This window comes from Myotis yumanensis, unplaced genomic scaffold (assembly GCF_028538775.1).
Source record: "Myotis yumanensis isolate MYYU_CA2020_CCGP unplaced genomic scaffold, mMyoYum1.0.hap1 SCAF_10, whole genome shotgun sequence".
Classification (NCBI taxonomy): domain Eukaryota; kingdom Metazoa; phylum Chordata; class Mammalia; order Chiroptera; family Vespertilionidae; genus Myotis; species Myotis yumanensis.
Window position 1 is genome coordinate 63,110,654 of NW_027223761.1, and position 24,980 is coordinate 63,135,633.

At 37.0% G+C, this 24,980-nt stretch overlaps 1 protein-coding gene across 1 annotated transcript in view; it reads left to right on the top strand.

Annotated features, from left to right (window-relative positions):
* PGR (progesterone receptor) overlaps positions 1 to 24,980 on the top strand; it is an 84,120-nt gene that overhangs the window by 37,957 nt on the left and 21,183 nt on the right. Inside the window, exon 4 of the mRNA XM_070425916.1 lies at positions 17,380 to 17,685. Coding sequence (XP_070282017.1) covers positions 17,380 to 17,685 — 306 coding nt within the window. The remainder of the gene's footprint in view (positions 1 to 17,379; positions 17,686 to 24,980) is intronic.

Consider the following 24,980-nt stretch of genomic DNA (forward strand, 5'->3'; position numbering starts at 1 on the left):
GATCAAGCTGGGGAGGTTCAGCTGAGAGACAGTCTGCAGCCAGGAAAGACAGAGAACTCCTGAAAAATGCGGATGGTTAGAGATTGAGGCTGAAACTTCCCCCTGGGCGCCAGCGCAGCGGCGAGACCACGCCATCTTGGGAAGCGGTTACCTACCGGCATCCAGAGATCGGCTACTAACCCAGCGGCTACTAACCCGGAGGCGGCGACTTGCGGGCGGCGCGACTGCGGGAGCCCAGAGGAGGCCTGCGCCCCTCCACGGAGGGGCGGACACTCCTGGGCGGCCAGCAGAGGCACAGCGACCACGCCATCTTGGGAAACAGAGCTGCTTGAGACTAGGATCCTGGCCTCAGCACCACCCAGTCTGATCTCAGACGCATACCAGGACCCTGCAGCCACTGGGGACAGAGACCTGTGACCACAGCTACAGACCTGCAGACACGGAAAGTTCGGAGATCCCTGCTGCAGATCCGTGAGTAGCAGAGCCCATCCCCCCTTCCCCCAGGATCGCGGGCAGTGCCAGAGTAACTAACTGATAGACCTACCCCTTGCCGGGGCCTCAGCGCTGCAGAAACTTTGGCCTGAAAGTGCGCGAGCACCTTAGAACTGATCCTATGCGCACTTCGGGCTTCAGAGCCCTGGGCTGGGAGCAAAAACGCGCACAGCACCAGGAACTAATCCTGTGCGCACTGCTGGCATCAGAGCCCTGGGCTGGGAGCAAAAACGCGCACAGCACCAGGAACTAATCCTGTGCGCACTGCTGGCATCAGAGCCCTGGGCTGGGAGCAAAAACGCGCACAGCACCAGGAACTAATCCTGTGCGCACTGCTGGCATCAGAGCCCTGGGCTGGGAGCAAAAACGCGCACAGCACCAGGAACTAATCCTGTGCACACTGCTGGCATCAGAGCCCTGGGCTGGGAGCAAAAACGCGCACAGCACCAGGAACTAATCCTGCGCGCACTGCTGGCATCAGAGCCCTGGGCTGGGAGCAATCGCGCGAACGGGAGTTTGTCCGCCTAGCACAGGCCCAGAAACCCCGTTTCTCAGGGCAGGAGGCAGCACCAAGCACCAGTGACTTGACTGTGTTTCTTATCACCTGCGCCTGAGATCCTGATTTCCTGTGCATTCATACTAAGAGCCAGTGAATCCAATTCCTGGTGCAAGGGCACACAGGGACCCTGATTCTCAAGGTGAGGTTGCGCGAAGCAACAGAGACTCTGATACTGAACTCTTGGGGAACTCTGACTCCTGGCGCAAGCTAGGGGGCTCTGCTCTGGTGCTAAACACGCGTCAGGGGGGCCTCCATTTCAGCACAGTGCAGGCAGGGTCCCTAATTCTAAGGGCACGCGCGAGGCCACATTGAGTGTTGGCAACACTGACACAGAGCGAGCCTGGTTCCCACCAACCAACAACAACCACACATCTTAGTGTCAGAGCTCTTCAGTGACACTAGGGTGGTGGGAGCCTCCCACTGCGCACGGCCCAGGCCCACGCAACTCAACCTTTGAACCATCAGGAGATAATCAGAATGAAGAGACGACACAATACCCAGAGGAAAGACAATGAAGAATCACCAAGAAAGGAAATTAATGAAGCTGAAGCGTGCAACATGACAGAAAAAGAATTCAGAATGATGGTTGTACAATTCATTCACCGGATGGATGAGAAAATCAACAACCTATGCAAGAATCAGGAAGAAATGAAAAGTGATATAGCTACAATCAAAAACACCATGGAAAGTTTCAACAGCAGACTAGAAGAAGCAGAAGACCGAATTAGTGAGTTAGAAGATAAGGCAGAGAAACAAGCTCAATCTGAACAGCAACTGGAGAAAAGAATTAAAAAACAGGAGGAGAGCCTAAGGGAGCTTCAGGACAACATGAAACGAAGTAACATACGCATAATAGGGCTGCAAGAAGGACAAGAAGAGCAGCAAGGATTAGAAAATCTATTTGAAGAAATAATGACAGAAAACTTCCCAGATATGGGGAAGAAAAAAGTTACACAAATACAGAGAGTCCCAGGCAAGATGAACCCCAAAAGACCGACACCAAGACACGTCATAATAACGATGGCAAATGTACAAGACAAAGAGAGAATCTTAAAGGCTGCAAGAGAGAAACAGAGAGTTACCTACAAAGGGTCCCCCATCAGATTATCAAACGATTTCTCAACAGAAACACATCAGGCCAGAAAAGAATGGACGGAAATCTACAAAGTGATGCAAAGCAAAGGACTGAATCCAAGAATACTCTACCCAGCAAGGCTATCATTCAAAATTGAAGGGGAAATAAGAAGCTTCACAGACAAAAAAAGGCTAAGGGAGTTCATCACCACCAAGCCAGCAATGCAAGAAATGCTAAAGGGACTGGTGTAAAAAGAAGAAATAAAAAGCCCAGAAAGAAAGCAGCCACAAAAAAATAGAAATGGCTACAAACAAGTACCTTTCAATAATAACTTTAAATGTAAATGGACTAAATGGTCCAATCAAAAGATATCGAGTGGCTGAATGGATAAAAAAACATGACCCATACATTTGCTGTCTACAAGAGACCCACCTCATTAGAAGGGACTCACACAGACTGAAAGTGAAGGGATGGAAAAATATCTTTCAGGCAAATGGAAATGAAAAAAAAGCTGGGGTAGCAATACTTATATCCGACAAAATAGACCTCAAAGTGAAGGCCATAACCAGAGATAAGGAAGGCCACTTCATAATACTAAAGGGATCAATACAACAAGAGGATATAACCCTGATAAACATATATGCACCCAATGCAGGAGCACCCACATACATAAGAAAACTCCTGGAAGGTATCAGGGGAGAGATCGACAACAATACAATCATAGTAGGGGACTTTAATACACCACTAACATCACTGGATAAATCCGCTAGACAAAAACTCAGCAAAGAAACAGCAATCCTAAATGACTCACTAGATCAGATGGACTTAATTGACATCTTCAGAACACTTCACCCCACAGCTGCGGAATATACATTCCTCTCAGGTGCTCATGGGACATATTCAAAAATAGACCACATATTGGGTCACAAGCAAAGTCTCCACAAATTCAAGAAGATTGAAATCATAAAAAGCATCTTCTCAGACCACGATGGCATAATGTTAGAAATAAACCACAATAAAAACAACCCAAAATACTCAAACACTTGGAAGCTGAATAGCATGTTATTAAATATTGATTGGGTTACCGATGACATCAAAGAAGAAATTAAAAACATCCTGGACACTAATGACAATGAAAACACAACAATCCAAAACCTCTGGGACACAATGAAAGCAGTCCTGAGAGGGAAGTTTATAGCTCTACAGGCCTACCTCAAAAAACAAGAAAAAATGGTAGTTAATCATCTAACTCTACAACTCAAAGAATTAGAAAGAGAGCAACAAGAAAACCCCAGAGTGAGCAGAAGGCAGGAGATAATAAAGATTAGAGCAGAAATCAATGAAATAGAGACCAAAAAAACAATACAGAAAATCAATGAAACCAAGAGCTGGTTCTTTGAAAGGATAAACAAGATTGACAAACCCCTAGCCAGGCTCACCAAGAAGCAAAGAGAGAGGTCCCAAATAAACCAAATCAGAAATGATAGAGGCGAAATAACAACAGACCCCAAAGAAATACAAATGATTGTTAAACAATACTACGGACAACTCTACTCCAACAAACTAGACAACCTGGAGGAAATGGACAAATTCCTAGAAAAATACAACATTCCAAAACTCAATCAGGAAGAATCTAAAAATCTCAATAGGCCAATAACGATGGAAGAAATTGAAGCAGTCATCAAAAAGCTTCCAGCAAACAAAAGCCCAGGACCAGACGGCTTCTCAGGGGAGTTTTACCAAACTTTTAAGGAAGAACTGAAACCTATCCTCCTCAGATTACTACAAAAAGTCCAAGAGGATGGAACACTTCCAAACACATTTTATGAAGCTAGCATCACCCTAATACCAAAACCAGGTAAAGACAACACAATGAAAGAGAATTACAGGCCAATATCCCTCATGAACATAGATGCCAAAATCCTCAACAAAATCTTAGCAAATCGGATCCAGCAGTACATCAGAAGGATCATACACCATGACCAAGTAGGATTTATCCCAGGGATGCAAGGATGGTACAACATCCGTAAATCAATAAACGCGATACATCACATAAACAAATTGAAAGAAAAAAACCACATGGTCATATCAATTGATGCAGAAAAAGCATTTGACAAAATCCAACACCCATTTTTGATAAAAACTCTCAGCAAGGTGGGAATAGAAGGATCATACCTCAACATAATAAAAGCCATATATGACAGGCCCACAGCCAACATCATACTCAATGGACAAAAACTAACACCATTTCCCCTAAGAACAGGAACAAGACAGGGATGTCCACTCTCTCCACTCCTGTTCAACATAGTCCTGGAAGTATTAGCCATTGCAATTAGACAAGAAGAAGAAATAAAAGGCATCCAAATTGGAAAAGAGGAAGTAAAACTGTCCTTATTTGCAGATGACATGATATTATACATACAGAACCCTAGAGACTCCATCAAAAAACTACTAGACTTAATACATGAATTTGGCAATGTAGCAGGATACAAAATTAACCCCAAGAAATCCGAGGCATTTCTATATACCAATAGTGAACTTTCAGAAAGAGAGATTATAAAAACAATCCCATTTACCATCGCACCCCAAAAATTAAGATACCTAGGAATAAACTTAACTAAAGAGGTAAAAGACCTCTACTCAGAAAACTATAGGACGTTGAAAAAAGAGATAGAGGAAGACATAAACAGATGGAAGAACATACCATGTTCTTGGATTGGTAGAATCAACATCATTAAAATGTCCATATTACCCAAAACAATCTATACATTCAACGCACTTCCCATTAAAATACCAATGGCCTTCTTCAAGGATCTAGAACGAACTCTCCAAAAATTCATCTGGAATAAAAAAAGACCCCGAATAGCTGCAGCGATCCTGAGAAAAAACAAAGTAGGTGGGATCTCAATGCCAGATATCAAGCTGTATTACAAAGCCACTGTTCTCAAAACTGCCTGGTACTGGCACAAGAACAGACATATAGATCAGTGGAATAGAATAGAGAGTCCAGAAATTAGCCCGAACCAATATGCTCAATTAATTTTTGACAAAGGAGGCATGAACATACAATGGAGCCAAGATAGTCTCTTCAATAAATGGTGTTGGGAAAATTGGACAGATATATGCAAGAAAATGAAACTAGACCACCAACTTACACCATACACAAGAATAAACTCAAAATGGATAAAGGACTTAAATGTACGACAGGAAACCATAAAAATTCTAGAAGAATACAAAGGCAGCAAAATCTCAGACATATGCCAAAACAATTTCTTCACTGATACAGCTCCTAGGGCAGTTGAAACTAAAGAGAAACTGAACAAATGGGACTACATCAAAATAAAAAGCTTCTGCACAGCAAAAGAAACCATCAACAAAACAACAAGAAAACCCACCTCGTGGGAAAACATATTTGCCAACGTCATATCTGATAAGGGCTTAATCTCCAAAATTTATAGGGAACTCATACAACTTAACAAAAAGAAGATAAACAATCCAATCAAAAAATGGGCCAAGGATCTAAATAGACACCTTTCAAAAGAGGACATTCAGAAAGCCAAGAGACATATGAAAACATGCTCAAAGTCACTAATCATCCGAGAGATGCAAATCAAAACAACAATGAGGTACCATCTCACACCTGTCAGAATGGCCATCATCAACAAATCAACAAACGACAAGTGCTGGAGAGGATGTGGAGAAAAAGGAACACTTGTGCACTGCTGGTGGGAATGCAGACTGGTGCAGCCACTATGGAAGGCAGTATGGAGGTTCCTCAAAAAATTGGAAATGGAACTCCCATTTGACCCTGTGATCCCACTTCTAGGAATATATCCCAAGAAACCAGAAACACCAATCAGAAAGGATATATGCACCCCGATGTTCATAGCAGCACAATTCACCATAGCTAAGATCTGGAAACAGCCTAAGTGCCCATCAGTAGATGAATGGATTAGAAAGCTGTGGTACATCTACACGATGGAATACTATGCTGCTGTAAAAAAGAAGGAATTCTTACCATTTGCAACAGCATGGATGGAACTGGAGAGCATTATGCTAAGTGAAATAAGCCAGTCAATGAAGGAAAAATACCACATGATCTCACTCATTCATGGATAATAAAGACCATTACAAACTTTTGAACAATAATAGATACAGAGGCAGAGCTGCCTCAAACTGATTGTCAAACTGCAGTGGGAAGGCCAGGGAGGGTTGGGGGGGAGGAGGGAGAGGATTAAGAGATCAACCGAAGGACTGGTATGCATCCATATAACCATAACTAATGGACATAAGACACTGGGGGGTAAGGGAGGGCAGGGGTCTGTCAAGGGCGGGGGGGAAAAAAAGGACACTTATGTAATACACTTTGTAATACTTTTAGCGAAAAAATAAAAAAATAAAAAAAATAAATAAATAAATAAACACTTAGGTCTCTGTCACTCAATTTTTAATCAAATTATTTTTTATATTTTTAAAATTTTTATTATATTTTGTAAAGAATAAGATATTACAAACATTTTGAAGCTTCTGTTATGTTCTTTCCTGAACCCATTAGATTCATTTCTCCCTCAAAGATCACTTTACTAAATTACTGTTTGATATCTTCATACTTGTAACTCATGTGTATGAATCTTTAGGTAATACAGTATTATCTATAATAATAAAAGCATAATATTCTTTTTTTTTTTTATTTAAAATATATTTTTATTGATTTTTTTTTTAAATCTTTATTGTTCAGATTATTACATTTGTTCCTCTTTTTTCCCCCCATAACTCCCCTCCTTCCAGCTCCCACCCCACCCTCCACCCTCACTCCCCACCCGCTGAGTTCATCCACAGGTGCATGATTTTTGTCCAGTTACTTCCCGCAGCATAATATTCTAATTAGACTGAACAAACAGCCAACCGACCTTCCAGATGTCCTTCCAGACGAAGTCACAGCAGCAGGGGTCGAGGCAGAGGTGGTTAGGAGTGATCAGGCAGGCAGGCAGGCAGGCCAGTGGTTAGGGGCAATAAGGCAGGCAGGCCAGTGGTTAGGAGCAATCAGGCAGGCAGGTAAGCAGTTAGGGGCATAAGGCAGGCAGGCAGAGTGGTTAGGGGCAATCAGGCAGGCAGAGGTGGTTAGGGACGATCAGGCAGGCAGGCGAGCAGTTAGGGGCGATCAGGCATGCAGGCAGAGTTGTTAGGGGTGATCAGGCAAGCAGGCAGAGGGGTTAGGGGCGATAAGGCAGGAAGGCAAGCGGTTAGGAGCCAGCAGTCCCAGATTGCGAGAGGGATGTCCAACTCCCAGAGGGATGTTCTCTTCCATAAATTGGTTGTTCATATTCATTAGCTGTTTTCAACTGGGTTGTCCTTTTTCTTGTGATTCATACAACTTACTATATACTCCATGCTGATTCTTTGTCAGTTACATGTAGTCTATGTCTTGACTTTTTACCTTGCTTGTGATGTCTTTTTCTAATTTTTATATAATCACGCATGTCAATAGTCTTTCTTTATATCCTTTTCTACCTGAAATCATACAGATAATCTACAAAAAATCATCTAAAGGTTTAAGTTTTTCACATCAATGTCCTTAACCTGTCTATAAGTGTTGTTGTTTTTGATGCAGAGAGGCAGGAATATAACTTTATTTTATTTTCCATATGAATAACCAGTTGCCACAATACATTTATTGACACAATGGTCTTAAAATTTTGGTAGCGCACCCCTATCTAAGTAAAATGTTCAGTCTCTATCCCCAACATAAGTCTGTTTACAAGTAAATGAGACATAATCACTACTATCAAATTATATTACATGTTGTGATGCTTAATTTCATGTTTTCTTACTAAAAATATGAATAGTATCTGTAATATTTTTCTAACAATACATTAATTACAAATTCCACTGGAATTTGTAGTGCCACCTCTGTTATATGTCAAATTTCCATATGTTTGCTTCCCTTCATGGCTTCTCTATTCTCTGTAACTTTTTAGGCTACTGAGTATGAGTTGTGTAGTGAAGTTGTTGTTTTCTTTTTCTCTATTGTATACCCCTGCAACACTACCACACTATCTGAAATAATATAAATTTATACATCTTGAAAGCTGGTTATAATTCTCCCTAAGTTATATTTCTTCAAAATTGTCTTTTCTAGACTCTCTGAATTATTCTTTTAAAGTAATGCTTAAAAGGATTATTCACAATAGCATCTAACACATAAAAACACGAGTTCTTACCCCTAGGATTAGATATATAACAAATTTCTTTGCCTCTTTTTTTTCCCCCCCATCAGATAATCTGTACAAACTTTACAAACTACCACTGATAGAAGTTATTTCAGGTAAACTTGTCTTCTCCAAACAACATATGGTCATTGAAAATAATTTAGGGCATTCGAAATATAGATGGCTCATAAGGACTAGTATATAATGCAGTATCTTTTGAGGGATAATTCTGCAATAAAAAAATAAAAGCCCTTACTCTATTTCAGGCTTATATGAAAGTTAGATGGATTCAATTCTAGTTTTATCTTGTGATCAGCATCACAAACTGAGAAATATAAATATGGGGCATTTATTTATAAGTAGATTTTCACAGAGGTTTATTACAGAGAAGCTGGCAAAACACTCTGATGTGCCACGGTCCTGCTATTGTTCTGCCTGGGAGAGTCCGTGGCAAAAGACTAGTCCAGTTCTGGTAAACCAGGAAGAAGGTAGCCAGTTCATAGGATTAGATTCTAATTGTTAGTCCTGTACTAAATTTCTGGAGTGGGGTGTGTGTGGGTAGACTTGTGGTCTACTGAGAATGAAAGCCTTTCTGGAAATGATAATCAGGGTTTCTCATGATTAGACTCTTCCATAATTAGAAGAATTTCTCTGAAATAATAATCGCTTACTACTGAAAATGGAGCCCAGGTCCTATTCCCTCCCCCCATCCCTCCCTTTTCCTCCCTTCCTGTTTATGACTCCTTCTTGAGATTTCTCATTTCTGATCTAGAAATCATTTGAATAGCAAAAGATGAAAGAGGAGAAAACACTAAAAATCATTTTAAAGATTTAATAAAAAACTATGGTAGAATATCAGAGGTCAAAATATCAATGTTTTTTGATGCCACAATGTAGATTTTGCAGTTTGCTCTTCATGGGCTTCAACTGCTACGTTCTTATTATAAGGATTATGTCTGAGTTATTTGGCCTCTTCATTGCATATGATTCTTGTTTTTAATGAATCACTTCCCTTACCTTCACCAGGTCACAGTGAACTTTTGCATTTTGTTTATGGCTGTATAATACTTGAGCAGGAAAGATAGTTACACCCTGGAAGATGGCAATATATCTTCTAATTAAATGCCCCACTTCTAACTTCTTTCCTTTAAAAACATTTTTTGTGTAATGACTCACATTTTTTTTTTAATGAATACAGCTCTGTGTTTTGTATTTGTGGTAGAAATGCTAAACTATCATAAAGGTAACTAGCTCTTTCAAAAATGAGTAGCTTTCTACATAAAGGAATGATTAAGTGCATATTTATGTTTGCTGACATTTTTTTTAAAAAAGTTGGAGACTATTTTTATAGGTTTGTTTATTTTATTTTATTTTGGTAGAGAGCATTATCTTCCAATTGTAAAAGGTTATGTTAGAAATCCAGTTTCCCTCCTTCCCCCTCCTACATCTAGATTCACCCCCAATTCTCTTAGCAAAGAGAGTAACTTTTTGGGCTACAAAGTAAGGTTACTAGTATATAGTAAAGTTTTGTGTATTTTTTCTCCTCTTATACTTGAAGCCAATAAAGCCTCAATTCCTTTTCTGAAGGATTCAAAAACTCTTGATTTGGGACACTCAACAGTACCTTTTTGGGGGAGTACAAGCTTAGTTTCTGCCTTTAATTCCTACAAAAACTGAATTATCTGCTCTCTCTTTAATGCAGGAATTGCTGGGAGTGTTGCCTGCCACCTACCTCTTTAGATGTCTCACAGTCTTCCTCTCATGAGCATCTCCTTTTCTCCCCAATCCCTTTGAATCAGCACCCCCCAGAGATAGTACCCCTCACTCTGCTCTCCAGGTCACTGCATTGAAGCCTCCAGCCAGACAAATAATGTCTTCTGGTCAGTGTCTGATTGTCCGCCCTAAATGCCATCCCACACAAACGGAATAGGGCTATTCTGTAGAATATTCATTCTTACTTTGTTGCTTAAAGCTACTGCTATAGGGTTTGTCAGAGCATGGTCCCAATGGACTAATCCCAGCTACATCTTTCTTTTGCTAATTCAAAGTAATAACATGTAACTGGACATAATTTCTGACAGCTAATGTTGGGATAATTGCCTGTAAATCTACCCCAACTGCAGTGATTCTTATTATGAACCTCATGTGAAAGGATTTGCCGCATTCCTTAATTACCTGCTGATCTCTACCCTCTATTTCCTCATCTGATTCCCAGAAAGCCTTCTGGCTGCCATAAAACTTACATTTTAATATCCAACATAATATTTTCCCTTTGCCTCTACACAACAGGTCACATGAACACCTTATGTCATCCAACATAAACACATTTTTCTAGAATTAAAAATAAACAGCAGAAAGGCCATGGCAAAGTAAACAGCACTCATTTCAGAACACTTATTCTGAGTAGTAATCATTATTATTTTATTCAGTGTAATAGCTTTATCTAAGTGTTTACCTATTTGTTTGCTCAATTTTTTTCATCTCAACCCTTTATTTCATTTCCTTATTTTTAAAAATAAATTATTTTATAAGTTCCTTCTGGGATATTTTTTTAATGATAAACTCATTTTTTTCACTGAAAATACCTTTATTTTACCCTAATTTTTTAATCATGATTTTGCTGATCATAAAATTTCAGATTGACTTTTTTCTCCATATCTATCTTCTGGCTTGTATCTTTTTTTTTTTTTTTTTTTTAAGAACTCTCCTGTAGATCTAATAGTTGTTGTTTTTTAAGGCAATATTTTCCTTATATTTGTGTAAAATGTTTTTAGACTTAGTTCTCCAATTTTACTAAATGTAACCGGTTATAAATTTAGTTTTATTTCTACTTGGAAATCATGATTTTTTAAATCTGAGATTGTATTTTTCATAGATACCAGGAGCATCAAAACCACCCCAGTAGTCTTCAAATATTGTTTCCCTCTCATTGTCTCTTTCTGCCTCCAGAAGACTTATGAGACAGTATTAGGTTAACCCATTTATCTTCCATATCTCTTTGTCCTGTTTAATATTACTCATATTACCTGTCTGTGTTGTATTCTGTGTAATTTAGTCTGTTCTTTTTTCCAGTTCACTCTAGTGATGGTATTTTTAAAGACATCCTACTTGGTTCTTTTATAAATTTGTCTATTACTTTTTATTAGCCATTCCCTTTCTTATTTTTATTCTTTATCATACATCTTTAATAATTATAAACATACTTATTACAAATATTTGTATTCAGTAATTCCAAAATCCCATAATTAAGGATCTAGGTGTGGCATTGTGGTGTTGTGGTAGGTATAAAATAAAATTTTTAAAAAGGGCATTGTTTATTTATATCGTTTCCCAATGATTGTGGTATAAATATTCTCTTATATAAATTTCAGGCTACCAATGGTTTAACAACTGGTTTTAAAAATTTCTGGGAAAATATATATATAAAATTCTGAATACTTAATAACTTTTTACAAGTCAATATGAACAAATCCAGCACACTGTTTATTGTTTCTGCTACTTCTCACTCATTGTGTCCTTTATAATTTTGGATTTTAAACTTATGTTTGGCAAAGTTTAATATTTTTTTTTTGAAACCTGACTGGTCTTAATTGAGAGAGTTTCTCTCCAAAGATAATTTTTATTTTATTTTTCCGGGCACCTTAGGGATTTCATCAGTGAAGGACCATTTCTCATATTTACTTTAAATTTAGGTTTCCCATACCTTGCTGGTAGAATAATTTCAAACTACATATCTGGATGATGGAGACCTATACTTAAGAATAATCAGAGAAGACTTTTTTCCATATTGAGTCAAGGATAAAATAGACATGATACCTTCTCATGTCCCTTTGTCAGGGGTTAGAATTGTTCTTCATTTTGGATTCCTGGGTATTTTGATGACCTTTTGAGGAGCTTAGATATGTATTTAAAAGGATGTTGCTTATGCTTTACCCATAATTTTTAGGTGTGCTGGAGAAGGGGATTTATAAATTGCCTAATCTTGTACATTGCCTGTTGGAGAAGTTTATAAACATTTTTTTGGTCAATTTTAATCAAGTACATTAACTCCACTTTAAAAATTTAAATGTTGCCCTGGCCAGTGTGGCTCAGTTGGTTGTTGTCCAGGGAATTGAAAGGTTGTCGGTTCAATTCCCAGACATGGCACAAGTCCAGGCTGCAGGTTCAATCCCTGGTTGGGCACGTATGGGAAGCAACTGATCAATGCTTCTCTCTCACATTGATGTATCTCTCTCTCCCTCTCCCTCTCCTTCCCTCTCTGTTTAAAATCAATAAAAGCATGGTGTGTGTTTTTAATATAAATGTTATAAATACATTAGAAAAAGATTAAAACCTCTCTTTCGGAGATGGTATAGCATTATAATAACCAGTAAGGGTATAAAGTCAGAACAAATGGGTTTTGATTTCAACTTTCCCACTAATAGCCATAGGACTTCACACACACATCTTAACCTTTACACATCTCTACTTCCTTTTCTATTAAGACCATATAACGAAAGCTATTATAAGGTTAAAAGGAATAATACATCTAAAGTATATAGCACAGTGCTTGGCACTGTGGTTTTGTAAGTGGTGTCTTAAAATACCTTTTATGTCTTGCCATCATTTATGCAAACAGTATCACTGGCAAAATAAAGGTTTAACTTTAAAGCAAAACATATTCTTGTATCTTCTAAAATTTTTTCATTTTTTGTAGGAACCAGTGCAAAGTAAATGCATATATCTTAGAATTGCAATTAATTTAAAGAATCATTTACTATGTTAAATTAAATCAACTAACATATTAGTTGTTGAATATTGTTATTGTATATATTTGTATTTCCAAACAGTGTTTCCCATGGGAACATAATATGAAAGAAAATGTGTGTATTTCCACATAGTAGAAAAATTTTCCAAATAATTGAAACTATGACTCAATTGATGTTTTGTTTCTCTTAGAGGAGAATGTCCTATTTGTTTTTATTTCTAGAAGTGCTTTGGTAAGCTGTTGGGGATAAAAGCTATGACCCCAAGAACATGCTGAAGTTGTTATTTTGATCACCAAAGGAAAAAGGAGAATTTGTGTTGCTTAGGATGGGAGGTAGGAGAAGTAAGGTGAAAAAGGTGATGAGAGTAAGATTTTCACTGTGTATACTCTGTCTCTTGGCCTCCCAAATATTCACTAAAATTCTGTTAAAATGTGGAAAATGTGCAGCCTGGGCCCCTTTCCCACAAATCCATGTGCAACAGCATTGTCTTTAGGCATATAATCTAACTGGAGAGAAATCCGAGATTTTAATTTTTTCTTTGTTTTTTAAAAAAATATATTTTATTGTTGTTTTTTTACAGAGAGGAAGCGAGAGGGATAGAGAATTAGAAACATCAATGAGAGAGAAACATCTATCAGCAGCATCTTTTATATGTCTGTGGGTCATCTGTTTATCCTCTTTGGACAAATGTCTGTTCAGGTTCTTTGCCCGTATTTTTTTTTAAATCAGGTTGTTTATTTGTTTTTTTTTGCTGTTAAATTGTATGAGTTCCTTTTATATTTTGGATATTAACCCCAATCAGATATATCATTGCCAAATATTTTCTCCCATTAGTAGGTTGTCTTTTTGTTTTGTTGTTGATTTCCTTCATTGTGTAAAAACTTTTTTTGTTTAATGTAGACTCATTTGTTTATTATTTATTTTGTTTCCTTTGTCTGAAGAAACATATCCAAAAAGATATTACAGACAGCTCTTGTGGGGGTTGGGGGAGTGTTGAGGGGTTGAGCAAAAAAGAAAGAAAAAAGAGAGAGAAAAGTCATGGACAATAGGGTGATGATTTGGGGGGAGGGATTAGATGGGTGGAGGTGGAAGTGGTCATAGAAGGGATAAATGGTGATGGAAAAAATAAAATAAAAAAGATATTGCTAAGATTTATGGCTAGTTTTTCCAACACCATTTATTGAAGATACTAGCCTTTGTCACAGATAAACTGACTACAGAGGTCTGGGTTTATTTCTGAGCTCTCTATTCTGTTCCATTGATCTATGTGTTTATTTTTATGTCAGTTTTATGCTCTTTTGATTATTATAGCCCTGTAGTATAGTTTGATATCAGGTAGCATGATATCTCCAACTTTATTCTTTTTTTGTCAAGATTGCTTTGACTATCAGGGTCTTTTGTGGTTCCATATAAATTTTAGGATTTGTTCTAGTTCTGTGAAAAATGCCTTTGGTATTTTGATAGCACTTGCATTGAATTTATAGGCTGCTTTGGTAGTATGACATTTAAATAATGTTAATTATTCCTATTTGTGAGCATGGTTATGAGTCCATTTAGTTGTATCTTCCTTGATTTCTTTCTTCTATGTCTTATAGTTTGCTGAGTATATTTAAATTTATTCCTAGGTTTTTTATTCTTTTTGATGCAACTGTAAATGGGATTATTTTCTTAATTTCTCTTTCTGATAATTTTTTATTAGTGTATAAAAATGCAACCAATTTATAAATATTAATCTTGTATTCGGCTGCTTATTGAATTCATTTATTAGTTTTAACAGTGTTTTTCATAGAATCTTTAGGGCTCTCTATATATATAGTTTCATGTCATCTGCAAATGATGACAGTTTTACTTCTTCCTTCCTAATTTGGATACCTTTTATTTCTTGTCCAATTGCTGTGCCTAAGACTTCCAATGCTGTGCTGAATAAAAGTAGTGAAAGTGGACATTGTTGTCTTGATCCTGACCTTAAAGAAAAACCTTTCATCTTTCCACCATTGAGTATGACGTTAGCTCAAATATGGGTTTGTCATATTTTGGCCTTCGTTAAGTTGAGCTTGGTTTCCTGTATCCCCATTTCGCAGAAAAGTTTTTTTATTCTAAACGAATTTTGGATTTTATCAAATGCTCTTTCTGTATCTTTGTTATGGTCATATGTGTTTAATGCTGCATTTTGTTTAATTGAGGTATCATAATATTTAAGATCGGAAGAACATTAAAAACGTTTAGTTCAGCCTTTGTGCTCTTGCCTATAGGTCTTTCCCGGAGTCCCACCACATGAGCGTGCAGCCTGCTCCTGAAACTCCCAGCTCTGTAATCTAACACTGGGCCTGCCATCTTCCGTCCTCTTCATTTTCTCAATCTACAAATAGAGTTAATAACACTGTCTCAACACTGTCGAGGCACAATGATATAAATAAGAAATTCCCAGGATATAATAAATACTCCATGAATGTGACTTTAATTGTGTATTTTCCTAATTTTGTCTAGACATTTATTAGATACAATTAATCGTTTATAGTAGAGGACCTGGACAAAGTAAAAATAGTTATTTAAACTTTTTATTTGCCTTGATCTAGCAGCTTTTATTTCTCTTAAAATTCCCATACTCTCCAAATGTTACTTCCCTTCCCTCTAGTGATTCATTCCTTCCTCAGGGAGCCCAACTGACCTCTGTGAACCGTCTGAATGGTTTTCATTTATTGACACTGGCATCTGCTCTCCTGTCACCTATGGTTATGATTCCGTTTAGTTGTATCTTCCTTGATTTCTGGCTCAAATCCTTGGGAACTTTATAGCAAGCGTTATCCTTTTCTTTATGGAGACTCCTGAGCTCGGAAATCACAAAGGCAAATAGATGCTTAGAGAGACTAGGCAGGTAACATCATTGAGTAGAGTAGCAAGACTGAAGAAAACTGACCAATGGCCTATTTTACTACCAGTTTGTGGTAGGAACTGAGGCACATTGGAGTGTCCATGTGGCATTCAAAAGCAGCAGCTGCAATTCAACACTAACAGATTATTGTCATCGAACCAATTCAGAGATGTTTTCATAACTTTGAAAAACATTGTATGAGCCAAGCAAAATGTACCTCTGGGCCAGATCAGGCATTAGAGCCATCAGATTGCAACGTCTGTTTAGATCGTTGCAAACAGTCATCAAGCCTCTCTTGTCCTTTTTTTCCTGGATAACAAGCACAGCTACTTCATACGGTTAAGCAGCCTATAGCTGGCATAGAGCAGGTGGGGGTTGAAATCCAGCCTGTCCTCTGATCACCAGAACTTTCTCTAATTCATTTCACCTCAAGGCATCTGTGGACTAGCATCAGCCCAGCTGAACATCCTGGTTCCCTTCAACCACTTTTCATGACACAAATTTTCTATTCATCTCACCATCAGACCTTTTTTTCTTCCTAACACATCACAATTCATCAAAGTAGAATTTCCAAAAATTGTCTAGAAATACGAGTGTGGCCTGATCAGCATGGGGTTGAGACTTTCTCTTCCCTAATTTAGAAAAGAGATGATTAATTTGGGGTTCTTAGATCTCACAGTAATCTCTATGTTGGCTTCAAGGCATTTCGAGGAATCTATAAACCCACTTAAGATTGTATACAAGATTTTGTGAGGTTTGCATATGTATATGCATATTTTTTGTTGTTAATCCTCACCTGAGGATATTTCTTCCATTGATGTTTTAGAGAGAGTGGAAGGGAGGGAGGAAGAGGGAGAGACAGAGAGAGAGAGAAATATAGATGTTAGAGAGACACATCAATTGGTTGCCTCCCACACATGCCCTGGGGCCAGGAAATGAACTCACAATCCTGGTACGTGCCCTTAACCGGAATCGAATCCACGACACTCTAACCACTGAGCACCACAGGCCAGGCTTTGTATGCATATTATTACAAGAATAAAACCCAAAAGAATATTCAACATCTATGAAAGACTGTTTCAATTAGTCTGTAGCATTAGCTTTTGGGAGGCAGTCCTGTCAGAATATTGTCCAATATTGAGCTTAGTCTCTGCTATAACCCATTTGTCTTTTTCATATATGTTACTGACTGCAAAACTCCATAACTCCCTCCTGGATACCGCACTAACCCGATTAATGCTGGTATCACTGATTCTTTAATCTCAGTCTGAATAAGTACCAGTTTTACTTATTCAATTTTATATTATTAGAATGGTGCTAAAACCTATAATGTTACGATTCTAAGACTTAAGAAAAATAATACTCTGCTGGAAGATTCAATTGATATGTTACTTACATTAACTTTTTTTTTTTCTCCTCTGTAGGTCGAAAGTTTAAGAAGTTCAATAAAGTCAGAGTTATGAGGGCACTAGATGCTGTCGCGCTCCCGCAGACAGTGGGCATTCCAAATGAAAGCCAAGCCCTAAGCCAGAGAATCAGTTTTTCGCCAAGTCAAGACTTACAGCTGGTCCCCTCGCTAATCAACCTGCTAATGAACATTGAACCAGACGTGGTCTATGCAGGACATGACAACTCCAAACCTGATACCTCCAGTTCTTTGCTGACGAGTCTTAATCAACTAGCCGAGAGACAACTTCTTTCAGTAGTCAAGTGGTCTAAAGCACTGCCAGGTAAAAATCATTTGCAAATAGTGGCAAGTAACAAAAATGTTACTATGTTTGTTGTACTAGTCCAGTGATGGCGAACCTTTTGAGCTCGGCGTGTCAGCATTTTGAAGAACCCTAACTTAACTCTGGTGCCGTGTCACATATAGAAATTTTTTGATATTTGCAACCATAGTAAAACAAAGACTTATATTTTTGATATTTATTTTATATATTTAAATGCCATTTAACAAAGAAAAATCAACCAAAAAAATGAGTTCGCATGTCACCTCTGACACACGTGTCATAGGTTCGCCATCATTATACTAGTCAATCCTATATAATAAAGATGTAATATGCAAATGGCTGTTATATAACGACCAACCGCATAATGACTAGATCACAGATCAGCAGGAGGGGGGACAGCTAGCTACAAGTGGGTGCGGGAGAACTACAGGAGGGGGCAGGGCAGCAAGCTATGAGGGAGGAGGTGGGGGGAGGGAGAGCCAGGGCAGCGGGCAGAGAGCTACAGGAGGGCAGCAGCGAGCTACTGGCGCACGGATTCATGGGCAGGGCTACTAGTTGTTAAATAAAAGCCCGTGCAGTAAATTACCTATAATGTAAAAAGCAGGTTATAATATGTGTTTCAGCAGCTCGAGGTAGTTAGGATCCTAGATTATGTTCTATTTATCGAGGACCCTACTATGTGCTATGGAGAAACAAAATATGTAGCTAACAGCTTGATTCTTATTAATGAGTCAATAATTATATATATCAAACAGTTAAAAGCAGGATACATTTATGTTCAACATAGACATGATAGTAGTTCAAAGAAAGACACATCGACCATCTTCTTAAACATGTCTAGTTCATTCTAAAACCTATTTTGATCAAGCTCAGTTGGTTGAAAATAAAACTAGATGGATCTATTATATAACACATCAAAATAGTATTCAGAGTACAGCAGGGTATCTACAGGCAACCGAGAAACAAAATCCCTAAACATAAATAAATAATTTTCACAGAGAGAAATGAATCTGCAGTCACTATTTTCTCTGATTTATACCAAACCAAGGAGGTGACTATTTGAATTTAAATCATATCATCATGAAAGGATTTCAGTTATGTAAGCTATTTTTGCTCCCTCGGCACCACTTTACAGGAGCTAAGAGGTTGAAAGAATTACAAGGACACAGTTCTCCCTTGGCTAAATCTTAGACTGCAGAGCCAAGAGAATATGTGGGTAGCAATTGCTTTGTGGAGGTGTTAATCCCGTACTTAGAAATAGAACTATTTTTAAATTACATTCTCTTTACACCAATAATATCCTTATACTCCTTTAGACTAATTTATTTTTCTGATACCTGATCAAGAATTAAACTTATTATGTTATTTTAGTCTCCAAGTAAATTCAATAACCTTTTAAAAATATATTTTCTTCCCAATCTGCCTTAACCCTTTGAGTGCCAACCAATATCCTAGGAACTAAGCTAAAATTGCCAACGCATTTTTGCTGATTTTACAGCAGTCTAGGAAAAAAATGATGAATCGCAAGTAAATGAAGTTACATATTCAAAAACTTAAGGAAACCTTTACCACATTGACATATTTAGCAATATCATCATCACTAATAAAAGCAGACTTAGAACTGGACGCCATTTCGAAGCTTTGATAGCGCTTCTGGCACTTTTGGCAAAAGACAGGAGGAGCACGATTGTGCTCCCTGGCACTCTATTAATATATCTAGTATTTCTCAGTCACTGGTCTACCTGAAAAGGTTGAAATGCAAAAATGAATTGTTATTGAAAATTGAAGGTTACATGAAACTTAGAGAAAAACAGATCTGATTGTTGAATATCTTTTAAAATTATATATGTTGAGAAAAGTTGATAAAATTTACTTCTAATGGAGATAAAGTAATTTTATAGAAAAATCAAAATGCCCGTGTTTTTATTAGCTTCAGTCTTGCTGAAAGGCTTTGGACATGTAATTTTTTTATTATTAGAAATATTCTAAATGTTTTTAAAAGTTACAGGAAAGTAGTTATCAAATTTGAAAGATCTTTATTAAATAAAAATATTACAATAGAATTAACTTTTTCTGTTTAAAAATGAGCGTTTAAATGCATGTTTAACTTTTATCAGTTTTTCTGTTATTTAGAAAATGTGATTTATTTTATTTTTGTTAATATAGCTCATATTTCTTTTGTTTGTATTTTGGAAGTTCTTCATTGTTTAAAAAGATTCTGCTATCAGCAAAGTAAGAAAATAACCAGCTATAATTTAAAAGATATTTTTATTCAACTTGGATATAAGCTGAGTTTTTTAAGTTGAAACCCTATTATCTGCCCAAGATTTTTAACCTCTGCACACCCTTAATAAGAGTGAGGGAAATTTTTACATTGAATTTGGTGGCAACATTTTTAATGCTGCAAAATGTGAAAGTAGGTAGGAATGATGGCATCACCCATATTACATGTACTATTACTGTTTTCATTAACTGTACAATAAGGAAAGCATTAAGATGATCAAAGTATTGTGTGCCACATGATCTTTAATATTTGCATAGCCTGCATTCTGGAAGTAACTCAGATAGTGAATAATGAAAATGGTTAATAAAACAGTAAAAGGACTTGGATAGACATATGTATGTAAAGTAATATGGTACCATTAGCTACTCAAAACTTTTCAGTTGATTTCAATGAGAGTATAGGTTGTATTTACTGGATTCACTCAGTAAATGCTTATTGCGTACCTGCTGTGTGCAAGACCTAACAATTGAACAGTGGTGTGAGAAAGAGAAGGCAGAAGCCTGTGCTCCTGGTGTGAATATATTTTGATAGGGCACACCCTAGCATCTGGTTATCAGTTTGGCACATACGAGAAACTTATTTTATCCAGTCACTCACATTTTTTTCTTTTATTTTTTTAATGGTAATTGTCATACAGCATTATATTAGTTCCGGTGTACAACATAGTGATTATGCATTTATATACCTTATGAACTGACCACCACAATATGTCCAGTACCCATCTGACACCATCCATAGTTATTACAATACCAGAGGCCCAGTGCACGAAATCTGTGCACAGGTAGGTTCCCTAGCGGCTGTTGGCTGCCAGCCGGGGCCTTCCTTCATTCCACGCGGTCCCCTGGTGGTCAGTGCACATCATAGCAAGCGATCGAGCTCCTGGTCAGTTAAACTCCTAAGGGGACACTTTACATATTAGACTTTTATATATATAGATTATTGACTATATTCCATATTTAATATTTTACATTCTGTGACTCTTTTATAGCTGACAGATTGTACTTTTTAATCTCTTTCAAATTTTTCAGCATTCCCCCACACCTCCTATCTGGCAACTATCAGTTTGTTCTCTGTATCTATGAATTTGTTTTTGTTTTGTTTTGTTTGTTCATTTATTTTGTAGTTTAGATTCCACATATAACTGTCTTTTTCTTTCTGATTTATTTCACTTAACATAATACCCCTAGGTCTATCCATATTGACACAAATGGCAATATTTCATCTTTTCTTATGGCTGAGTAATATTCCATTGTAAATATATACTGCATTTTCTTTATCCTTTTATCTATCAACTAGAGCAGTGATGGCAAACCTTTTGAGCTCAGTGTGTCAGCATTTTGAAAAACCCTAACTTAACTCTGGTGCTGTGTCACATATAGAAATTTTTTGATATTTGCAACCATAGTAAACAAAGACTTACATTTTTGATATTTATTTTATATATTTAAATGCATTTAACAAAGAAAAATTAACCAAAAAATGAGTTCGTGTGTCACCTCTGACACGTGTGTCTTAGGTTCACCATCACTGAACTAGAGGCATGGTGCATGAAGTTCATGCACAGGGGTAGGGGGGGGGTCCCTCAGCCTGGCCTGCACCCCCTCACAATCCAAGACCCCTCGGGGGATGTCCATCTGCCTGTTTAACTGGCAGTCAGACATCCCTCTTGCAATTCGGGACCACTAGCTCCTAACTGCTCACCTGCCTACCTGCCTCATTGCCCCTAACCACTCACCTGCCTGCCTCATTGCCCCTAACCACTCTGCCTGCCTGCCTTATGCCCCTAACTGCTTGCTTGCCTGCCTGATTGCCCCTAACCACTCGCCTGCCTTCCTTATTGCCCCTAACAATTCACCTGCCTATCTAATCACCCCTAATCACTTGCCTACCTGCCTGATTACCCCTAACCACCTCTGCCTCAGCCCCCACTGCTGCAGCTTCATCTGGAAGGACATCTGGAAGGACATCCAGAAGGTAGTTTGGTTGTCTGGTCTAATTTGCATATTACGCTTTTAATTATAGATTGTCACCTAAGTTGCTTCCATATCTTGGCTATTATAAATAATGCTGCATTGAACACAGCATTGTGGAATTGTTGAGTCATATGGTAATTCAATTTATTAAATTTATTTCTAGGTATTTTATTCTTTATGATTCAATTGTGAATAAAATTTTCTTAATTTCTCTTTCTGATATATCATTTTTACTGTGTAAAGACAAACAATTTCCTAATATTAATTTTGTATCCTGTATTTTACTGAATTTATTTATTAGTTCTAATAGTTTTTGTGTAATCTTTAGGGTTTTTTAATATAATATCATGTCACCTGCAAATAGTGACGGTCTTACCTCTTCTTTTTCAATCTGATGCCTTTTACTTCTTTTTCCTTTCTGATACTATGGCTAGTACACCAATATCACATTGATTACAAATAGTGAGAGGGTAATAATTATCTAGTTTCTAATCTTAAAGAAAAAGCTTTTAGCTTTTCATTCTTGAGTATCATGTTAGCAGTGGGTTTGTTATACATGACCTTTAATATATTGAGGTATATTTTCTTTATTCCCACTTTGCTGAGTGTTTTTGTCATAGAGTTGTATTTTATCAAATGCGTTTTCTGTATCTATTGATATGACCATATAATTTTAATTTTTTGTTTTGTTTGTGGTGTATTATGTTAATTGATTAGTGGATATTAAACCAACCTTGCATCCTGGAATAAATCCCACTTGATCATGATCTTGTTAATGCACTGCTACATTTTGTTTGCTAATATTCTGTTGAGGAATTTTGCATTTACATTCATCAGGTATATATATCTACACACATATATTTTGTAATGTCTTTATCTGGTTTTGGTGTCAAGGTAATGCAATGCTGGACTTGTAGAATGAGTTTGAGAGCCTTCCCTCCTCTTCAGTTTTTTTTGGAATAGTTCAAGAAGGTAGGTATTAATTATTCTTTTGAATCTTGGTACAATTCACCTGTGAAGCCATCTGGTCCAGAACTTTTGTTTGTTGGGAAGTTGGTTTGTTGTTGTTTTTTAATTACTGATTCAATATCAATACTAGTAATTGGTCTGTTCAGATTTTCTGTTTCTTCCTAATTCAGTCTGAAAGATTGTATCTTTCTAGGAATTATCCATTTCTTTCAGGTTGTCCAATTTGTGGGCATATAATACATCTCTTTTAATTTTTTCTTACAATGCTTACAGTGTTTTCTTATAATCCATTCTATTTATGTGATGTCAGTCATCACTTCTCCTATATCTCTGATTTTATATATATTGGGCTCTGTTTTCTTGATGAGTTTGGCTAAAGGTTTATCAATTTGGTTTATTTTTTTTAAAAAAAAGCTCTAAGTTGAATTGATCTTTTCTATTATTTTTTCAGTCTAATTTCATTTATTTTTGCTCTAATCTTTATTAATTTTTTTCTTCTATTCACTTTGGGATTTGTTTGTTGTTATTTTTCTAGTTCCTTTGGGTGTAAAGTTAAATTATTTGAGATTTTTCTTGTTTCTTGAGGTAGGACTCAATTGCTATGAATTTCCCTCTTAGATTGCTTTTGCTGTGTCCCATAGATTTTATTATTGTGTTTCTATTTTCATTCCTCTCAAGATCCTCTTTCATCTGTTCACTAACTAATTCATTGTTTAGGAGCATGTTGTTTAACCTCCATGTATGTGTTTGTGTTTTTTCTAGTTTTCTTCTTATAATTGATTTCTAGTTTCATACTATTGTGATCAGAGAAGATGCTGGATATGATTTCAGTCTTTTTAAATTTATTGAGACTTGTTTTATGGTCTATCATGTAGTCTATTTTGGAAAATGTTCCATGTACACTTGAAAAGAATGTATATTCTGCTGTTCTGGGTTGGAATGTTCCATAGATGTCTATTAAGCCCGTCTGATCTAATGTGTCTTATAAAAATACGTTTCTTTGTTGATTTCCTGTATGAATGATCTATCCATTGATGTAAGTGAAATGTTAAAGTAACCTACTATTATTGTATTAATGTTGATCTCTTTCTTTATGTCTGTTAATATTTGCTTTATGTATTTAGGTGGTCCTATGTTGAGTACATAGATGTTACAAGAATTATACCCTTTGTTGGGTTGATCTTTTTATCATTTTGTAATGACCTTTTTTTTTTGTCTCTTGTTACAGGCTTTGTTTTAAAGTCTATTTTGTCTAAGTATTGCTACCCAGCATTTGTTTAGTTTTTATTTACATGAAAATATTTTGATCTGAAGTGAGTCTCTTATAGGCGGCATATGGGGTGCTGTTTTTTTATATAGTAAGCCACCCTGTTTTTTTTATATAGTAAGCCACCCTATGTCATTTAATCCATTTACATTTAAAATAATTATCTATAATAATAAAAACATAACATGGTAATTAGACTGGATGTCCTTCCGGACAAACCTGGGGCTGCAAGGGCCGAGCCCCTTGCACAAATTTCGGGCCTCTAGATAGTTAATAAAAAGAAAGGTATGTAGTTATTGCCATTTTATTAATTGTGTTCTGGTTATTTTTGTGGTTCTTCTTGGTTCCATTCTTCTCATGCTCTCTTGTATTTTGATAACTTTCTGTAGTTTATGCTTGTATTTCTTTCTCTTTATTTTTTGTACATCTATTATAAGTTTTTTGGTTTATGGTTGGTATATGTGGTTATCAGGTGGGTATGTTTATGGCAGTTTATTTTAAGTTCATGATTGCTTAGGTTCCAATGCATTCTAAGATCCCTACATATTTTACTCACTCCCACAAGTATGTTTTTTTAAAAAATATATATATTATTGATTTTTTTACAGAGAGGAAGGGAGAGAGATAGAGAGTTAGAAACATCGATGAGAGAGAAACATCAATCAGCTGCCTCCTGCACATCTCCCACTGGGGATGTGCCCACAACCCAGGTACATGCCCTTGACCGAAATCGAGCCTGGGACCTTTCAGTCCGCAGGCCGACGTTCTATCCACTGAGCCAAACTAGTTTCGGCCCCAAGTA